The sequence below is a fragment of the Xenopus tropicalis genome, chromosome 4 (genome assembly GCF_000004195.4).
Source record: "Xenopus tropicalis strain Nigerian chromosome 4, UCB_Xtro_10.0, whole genome shotgun sequence".
Lineage (NCBI taxonomy): Eukaryota > Metazoa > Chordata > Amphibia > Anura > Pipidae > Xenopus > Xenopus tropicalis.
Genome location: NC_030680.2, coordinates 129,138,975 through 129,147,975, shown reverse-complemented (window position 1 = coordinate 129,147,975; position 9,001 = coordinate 129,138,975). Strand labels below are relative to the sequence as shown.

Sequence of the window (9,001 nt, the reverse complement as noted above, 5' to 3'; positions counted from 1 at the left end):
TCTCTTGTTTTGTTTTACAGATATCCAATAAAGATATGAAAAACAAGTCAAAGCTTATTTGTTGTATGACTATAAAGACTTGGATTGGAGGAATTCATGTTATGATAACATATAAATATTTCAATTTCCTACTCTCGTTTTGTTACTACAGTATTGTTTTAATACTTGTTTTAATAATACATTTTTGCTTTTTTTAAAAAACGTTTTGGATCATCGCTATTGCACTGGGGATGGTGTCAGAAAGCTAAAAATTAAGTAAGCTTTATCAAAAAGTTCTATGTAATTATAGCAATAAGCAGTCTGAGAAACGCTGCACTGACTTCTCTGTAAAAAGCACCTCTTTTATTTCCTGTGCTGAGACACATAGCTCTCTGCTGTCTCGTCTCTCCTGCTCCACCCTCCCTAAAGAATGTTAAACACTCACTCCACCTCTTTTTTTAATTTGTGATCTGAGCCAATCAGCAGAAAGCTTACTCATAGGGGCTGATTTACTAACCCACGAATCCGACCCGAATTGGAAAAGTTCCGACTTGAAAACGAACATTTTGCGACTTTTTCGTATGTTTTGCGATTTTACGCGAAAAGTTGCGCATTTTTCGTAGCGTTAAAACTTAACGCTACGAAAAATGCGCAACTTTTCGCGTAAGTTTTAACGCTACGAAAAATGCGCAACTTTTTACGCAACTTTCGTAATGGATAGGAAAACTCGCGTTTTTACGCAAAAATCGTATTGGTAACGAAAAATTCGTACAGAATCCGAAAAAATCGCAAAACATACGAAAAAATCGCAAAACATACGAAAAAATCGCAAAATACCGATCATTACGAAAAAAACGCAATCGGACTCCATTCGACCCGTTCGTGGGTAAGTAAATCAGCCCCATAGTCTTTCAAATTGACCATGTACAATGTACTTAGTCTTGGTGCTGGAGCAAAGCATTATGTGAAATAGATTTTTCCTATGAGGCTTCAGATTATCTGAACAGGAGAAATATGGGGAGACTTTAGGGCACTACTGAGACAACTGAAGGTATGCCTGCAGCTTGAGATTATTTACAGTTGATTGTTTGTAAATGTAATAATTCTTAAAAAAAAAAAAAAAGATTTGTTATTTATTAAAGTTATCTATAAAATGCTATACATTTTTGTATTTATTTGACAGTTTATGTAGTACATTTATAAATATAAACACAAGTAATCATTACCCAAAAACAAACACTTTCCATATTTGTATTTGGACACATATATAGAGAGTGTTTTATGAAATTAAAAAGTGCTTTTTTGGAAAAGACACTATGGATAATTTGTAATATCTGCATTAGATGCTTACAAGTGAATAATATTATACTCCATATTTATAATTACGATTACAAAATTAATCAATGTTCTTTTAGTAAAGCTCTGATTACATGCATTATATTTAGCTACCAACTTTTAATGCATATTAGGAAGTGTACAATGAGTATATATTATTATATAACATTCTATACTGTATATCATGTTAGTGATCACAGATTACAAAAAAACAAACAAACACAAAGTCTAATGGAAAAATGTTTTATTGCTGAGAGTAAAACTGAGAGAAAACCATAGTATATGTACAGTATTAATGAAAAAATGTGCTTCTTTTTTAAAAATCAAAAGCCATATCCATTGCACAATAATCCCTCATTTTTACAAAACCAACATAATTCCCCTTAGGATCAGGGTAGGCTTCACGAACAGCAGCAACAGCACATGATGGTATGGCAATGCGTACTCCTTTTCCAAGAAATCCATGTATCCATGAAGTAAAGCTTCGATATGCTGTTCTCCGCAGATTTCTGAAAATCAAAAAAGACACTATGAGGCTGATGCCACACGTGGCGTAGGGCTGATTTTTCCGGCAAGCGTTTTGCCGAAAAACGCTTGCCGAAAATTCAGCCCTACGCCTGCTACTTGTGCCTGCAGCCAAATTAATGGAATACGCTCAGTTGCAGGCACATGTAGCCGATATACACATGAAAACACGAGAGAATGCAAAGTCTGGCGTTTTCATGTGTATATCGGCTACATGTGCCTGCACCCGAGTGTATTACATTCATTCAGGCAGAAAAAATCCGCCCTACGCCACATGTGGCATCAGTCTTAATTATTAACAAAATACATTTAGAAAAAATTAAAAAGAAAATATTTACCTATGGTGCAAACTTAGATCCTCTTGAATTGGTTGGTTGGTAATCATAACATAATGTATATTGGCTATTCTTTGGTCTAAACACATTATGTGAAACAACTGGTTTGAAGTAATACAAGTAAAGTTTTCGGGAATTTCAGAAGCCACTTTTTCTATCTCCTGACAACAAACAGACTCTTCACTTGTAGGCATAACAATACATTTTCCACATGTGCACCATCTATTATTCCCCAGACGTGGATCAATAACAATTTCTTCGGTATTGTTCTCCACAGAAATATTCCTTTGTGGGTTGTCTGGAAAACAAGTATCCTCATCTGAGTCAGGATAGTTAGACTGAAGTTGTTCTATTAGACTCTGTCTCTGTTAAAAAATATTATATAATTATTGATAAATCACAGAATACTGGTATTATAGGTAATGCAGTTGTGCAGTTGTACAAACTAGTTAACCATTTAAAAGGGACAGAAAGGTAAAAAATAAGTGAGCTTTATCAAAAAGTTCTATGTAAATACAGAAACAGAAACGCTTTTGACTTCTCTGTCAAAAGAGCCTATTTTATTTCCTGTGCTGAGAAACTCTCTCTCCTGCTCCCCTCTCCATCAAGAATGCTAAAAACTCATTCCCCCCTTTTGGAATGTGTGATCTGAGCCAATCAGCAGGAAGCTGACTCATAGTCTAACTCAGTGCTGTCCAACTGGCAGCCCACGGCCCGCATGTGGCCCGCGACCCCCCTCTGTGTGGCCCCCCACCTGTCTGGCTGCTTTGATGGCTTACATTTGTCTAACCTTTAAATGGTATCAGTACTGTCATTAACTGGCCCCCTGCATTGTTATCACCTCAGATTCAGGCTGTAATCCCTCTGTATTGTTTAAACATGTAATCCCCTGTGTTTTTCACACCTTTTCATACCTGCATTGTTCACCCCCTGCAGTGTTCACACTTCAGTTTTATGCTGTAATCATCTACATTGTTCAGTTCACACCTCAGACATTGTATGTAGTGCATGGGCTATGCTGCCTGTGTATATGGTACACTCAGACAGCATAGGGTAGGCAAAGTATGGCACATAGGCAGTATAGGGCAGGGAGGGTACTACCACCATTTTAATGAAATGGGTGTGGTTTGAAGTGGGTGTGGTTCAAAAAAGGGTAGTGGACAAAACTGGCTTCCATTAGCGGCCCTCCACCATGTATGCTAGAGAAATTATGGCCCTCGGCACCGCAGAAGTTGGACAGCACTGGTCTAACTAATTGATCATGTACACTGGTCTGGGTGTCGGTGCAGGAGCGAGGCATTATGGGAAATTTCTTATCACAGCTCAGCATTTTTTCTTCCTGTTTTGCTTATGATAATATGGTAGAATGGTATGGGAAAATATGGGGAATTAAGGGCACTATTTAGAAAACTGAAGGTATGCCTGCATCTTCAAAAGCATAAATAGCTTATGCAGACATTTTCGGAGCATTGTCCCAAAATTTTGTGTTTAAGTTTCACTTGATACTGTTTTAAAATGAAAGAAATGATGTATTAACTTTCCCTTTAAAGTATGTTAAATATAAAATAATTAGGTGGTTTGGCCGTGAAGCAGGTTGAAAATTAAAAAGATGATGGGTTAAATTTTACAACTTGTAAAATAGAAAACAATGAGGGGATTAGTTCAGCCATAAAGCTGGTGAAACTGATTATTTGATAGCATATTGATTGCATGATAGAAAAAAATAGATAAAAAAGTATTGCATGTAACAGTTATATAGCGATTTTATCAAGTATTGATGAAGGGGAGATGGTATGTAGATAACTGGAAAACAAGTTAATCAATTTATTAGTGATCACAGGAGCATTGTATCTGAGATAAGACCCTGACCTGTGTTTAACTTGTTTCATTTTTTGAACAAAAATTGGATTCCTAAAATTGACCTTTTATATAAGAAATACATGTATAGCTATATGTTCATTTCGTTTTTTTCATTAATATTGCTAAGCTCACATATAACAAGACAAAAATAAAAATTAATTATAAAACAAATTCGTTGACTTACCCTTATGTAATAATCCTCATTATGAATAACACAAGAGGATGACTGAATTGGTTCATCCATTGCAATAATGAATTTAATAAGACCTATAAGTAGTATGAATTTTAAAATTGAACTTTCAGGAAAGACATTTTTTTATGAATAAAGTTATTATAGTATAACTTCTTAGCAAATATATCTTTAATTAGGTATTGAAAAATTATTTTAATATAACAGAGAGAAAGGGATAGATTTTATAAAGAAATGTTTTAATAAAATAAATGAATTTACAAGATTATGGGTTTCCTGATGGATGCGCTTGTTCACGAGCGCGCACACTATTAGCAGATCGCGTGACCGCAGTAACATTGCCTAGCAACATACTATGCGCGCGATTTCACCTACTGCGCATGCGCGAGATTAAGAAGGCAGAAGATGGCGGCTACAAATGGCGCCTTCGTCCTCCGTACCGCAAATGGAAAGGGGATTCACGGCGTAACGGCTCATGTGAGAGAGGTATCGTAGGGGGATTAGGGGTCAATGAAGGATGCAGATTGCAGTGATATGCTTGTTTACAATAATCGAGGGAGGTGACAGGTCCGCTTTAAGAATTTACTAAATGACACAACTATTACAGGTATGGGATCCCTTATCTGGAAACCCATTATCTAGAAAATTCCAAATTAAGGAAAGGCCAACTCCCATAGACTCCATTATAAGAAAATAATTCTAATTTTTAAAATTGATTTCCTTTTTCTCTGTAATAATAAAACAGTACCTGTACTTGATCCCAACTAAGATATAATTACCCCTTATTGGAGGCAGAACAGCCCTATTGGGTTTATTTAATGGTTAAATGATTCCCTTTTCTCTGTAATAATAAAACAGTACCTGTACTTGATCCCAACTAAGATATAATTACCCCTTATTGGGGGCAGAACAGCCCTATTGGGTTTATTTAATGGTTAAATGATTCCCTTTTCTCTGTAATAATAAAACAGTACCTGTACTTGATCCCAACTAAGATATAATTACCCCTTATTGGGGGCAGAACAGCCCTATTGGGTTTATTTCATGGTTAAATGATTCCCTTTTCTCTGTAATAATAAAACAGTACCTTGTAATTGATCCTAACTAAGATATAACTAGTCCTTATTGGATGCAAAACAACCCTATTGGGTTTATTCAATATTTGAATGTTTTTTAGCAGACTTGAAGATCCAAATTATGGAAAGATTCCTTATCCAGAAAACCCCAGGTCCTGAGCATTCTGGATAACAGGCCCCATACCTGTACTAGCTATAGCTACCAAGCAGCTCTTGAGTATTAAACCATATTAGATCAGCCAATGTGCATCTTTTCTTACCTGTTCCTCTGGCATTAGATCCTGGTTTTATTATCCATACATTTCTTTCTCCTTCAATCTCTAACTGTGGGATAAATGCCTCCAGCCTTTGCAATAAATGGTGGCATCGTTCAGCATACAACTCTGCATTTTCTATGTAAGCGCCATGGCGGCAATCATCTATTAAAGGACATTGTTGAGTGACAGCAGGACAATATACATGATAACCTATTAGCTAAATCAATAGACAGGGCAGCCCTATATCACTTGCCTCAGCAGCGTAAAGTTTGAAAATTCTATAAACATACTAAAAACAGCGACAGTATCTTTATGGCCAATAGGAGGTTTAACAAATAGAAAATATTTATTCAGAAAGATGTTTGCACTTATATTGCTTTAACTAATATCCTACAAGAATCATTCATTATTACATCCATATTGCTATGTAATGGTTCCATCTGGTACAACTTACTGTATGATTTGATAGTAGCTTTCAAGAACTTCTGTCCAATTAACATTCATCTTGGAACGAGACAACTGTAATTGCATATTTGTTTGTTTATTCGCCAAGTGTATCTCGCAGGCTCGAACGGCTGATACAATAACATCAGCTTCAACAGTTAAGTGTCTGGTCCCTTCAACGTCTACAGAAAGCCATGTTAAAAAATGAGTGATAATTAGAGCAATCAAGAAACAGATGTTTGGAGATCTTTTTTTTTGTACCCTAGACCACCTATAGATACTGTGCAAGAGGTACCTGAGTTGCTGTGTTATTGTAGTACCTGCATTGAGTGGGGGAATTGCTAACAATAATTTAATCATAACTTTCCATTGGAAATAAACACTTCTTTCCTATACATCCCAATAGTCCCTATTTTCCAGGGGTAGTCCAGAATCATGGACCACGAAAGAAGCAGGGCTTACTGGATTCAAGTGAATAGGTTGGAAATTCTAGAGTCCTTCACATCGCATTTCAATATACCACGGGCGGCTGTCATCAAGAAGTCCTCTAAATAAAGGCAAGGCATTAGTTAGAAAATTCTACTGTACAGGGAGGTCTCCCTCTTTCACTAATGACAGTTATCAAATACTTTATTATTTATCTTGCATTTAATTTTCTAAATAGGATAGAGAATGTTGGCATAGCTTATTGTAGAAAAAGCTCTACTTTCCATTCTCCCCCTCCATATTTGCCTATACTAATGGGTGGCAAGGTACCCTGTTGCTTTTCCCATCTCAGGATTTTTCAAGAGACACCAATAGAAAAGTTTTTGACCAAGGATACTCTGTATTAATCAGTCCTTATTAGACGTACTTTGGTCACACAGTGACTGGGGTGCTATTAGTCTCAAGGCACATAAGTGGTGCAGAATTAAACTGCAAATTATATATATATATATATATATTAGAGCAACATGTTTTAGGCCATAATCCTATGATATGCTTATTGAGTGATGTGTGTGCTGCTGCTTTTCTATAAAGTGCCTTTGTATCATTGTGGGAGCATGGTTTCTTGCATTTTCAAATACAGGTACATATTGCCCTACAACTCTTACCAATAAACGCATTCTTCTAACACCGATAGATAGCAGCGTGGGAAAAATGAATCTGGATCCACATCAGTAAACTGATTAAGCTTCTTTAAATAGATGCACAGACCAACCTATCAAACAGAAAACAAGTTTATTGACACTTTCTTTGTGCATCAAAAGTAGTCTGAGAACATTCATGTGGGAGTTACATGGCTGGATAACCATTCAACCACATTATTATATTCTTCAAACTTCCACTTAGGCAAACCCCTGATACAGTGATCCACCATTTATAACATCACCATAATTAAAAAATGTGCACTAAATGATATCAGGTCAACTTTAATTTGTGAGTGTGGTAAGGAACATTTTTCATAATTAAGTTATCAAGTCATAATTGACTTGATAACAGCCAGTCACGGTATCACAAGTGCAAACTGGAAGGAAAGTGCTACAATGAACAACTAATCATGAAATGAAAGTTCAAATGAAGTAAATACAGAGAGTAATTTACCTTGGTTGTGAAGCAGTTATCATCATCATAATTGTTGTATATTTGATCATCTGAAAAGTGCTGAGAATCTATATAATCCAAACTCCAAACAAAATTGGGTAACTCATCTTCTAGAAGCCACCACTAGAAAAAAGAAACATCACAATGAAAGGAGATAATCTGGCAATGTAAATATGTTCTTCTCTGGCCTCATCCCCTGCAGATGGGGACACCAGCATTCAAGCTACTGCTTCTTCTCCAATAATGTCAGATCAGAAGGAGCTAGCATTAATTCATATCATCACTGTATAGATCCCCACCATTCCATGCATTTGTAAATCTCCTCAGAAGTTTGGACTTACCTTCAGTTCATGGATCCCATAGGGACCATCTGTATGAGCTTCTTCTGCAAAAGATCAGCAAAAAGATTTGTGTTAGGGTTATTAGAGATGTTTATTTTAGATATCAGCAATCTTATTAAACAGGTTGTTTTCCGATGTACTTCAAACTAAACAGAGATTATATCACAGCTATGAAACAGCTGCTCTTGACATTATGTTGAACCTAATCAAGTTATTTAGGGTCCTTTAGCGTGTTCTAATGAAATTAAATATTGTAATTGAGAAAAGCTATGATTCTACTGAGATCCAACTAATCTACAGCTTCAGACAAAGACTGATAGCCTAAGAGAAGGACATAGATACCCATGAAGGTAAGATAACCATTGACACTTTTTTATGGCTCTTGGCACCTTCCCATTCGGCAAACAAACAAAAAAAGTACTAAAACAAAAAAAATACCACTTCGCTATTTCAATAAAAAATCAGTATATTGAATAATGAAAAAATGATACCAGATGAATCTCTATAATCATAAACAAGTCCATCACTATTAGAGTTGAAGCTTTTGTATATCCTTGGTGCCTTACCTAAGCTGTACGGGTATTTCTCAACCCATCCTCTTTTCATGAGACCAGCAGAGATGTAATAATAGGGACCTTGAACTACAAAAATCTTCTTTTCCTTGGAAGTTTTAAAGAAGAGATGCAAAGGTGTTAGATTTTTCAATTATTATTGCCACTTCCTCTCAAAAAATGACAGTATGAATAGGGACGGTTTTTCTCTTGAGTAAGGTGTTCTAGAAAGGTACAGTTTTTATAGAAAAAATGGTATAAAAGGCATTGCATAGGGACTTGGTTTGTTGAAAAGGGGCCCTGGGAAGACATGGATTGAGCTGTTGTATTAGCCCCTTCTAACCTAATGGAACTCATTCAATCTTGCTGGGTCAAACTTAGTAATTACTAAAACTTAGTTAGTAATCTCTGTGGGGCAGGGATTTTCTATGCCTAAACTATTTTGTGTCGAGCAGAGAAGCGCCAAAAAAAGAATATCAAAGAAATGACACCCCTAATTTAAAATAGAAGGATATTAGGGTCAC

General features: G+C 36.0%; 1 protein-coding gene across 1 annotated transcript; it reads right to left on the bottom strand.

Annotated features, from left to right (window-relative positions):
• Positions 1-1,595: 1,595 nt before the first annotated feature.
• On the bottom strand, positions 1,596-2,686 carry LOC116410463 (P2X purinoceptor 7-like). The gene is made up of 2 exons (XM_031901144.1): positions 2,178-2,686; positions 1,596-1,823 (listed from the first exon to the last, which is right to left on the bottom strand). The coding sequence occupies exons 1-2, from the start codon at positions 2,366-2,368 to the stop codon at positions 1,631-1,633; spliced, it is 384 nt and encodes a 127-aa protein (XP_031757004.1). The 5' UTR covers positions 2,369-2,686; the 3' UTR covers positions 1,596-1,630.
• Between the last annotated feature and the right edge of the window lie 6,315 nt (positions 2,687-9,001).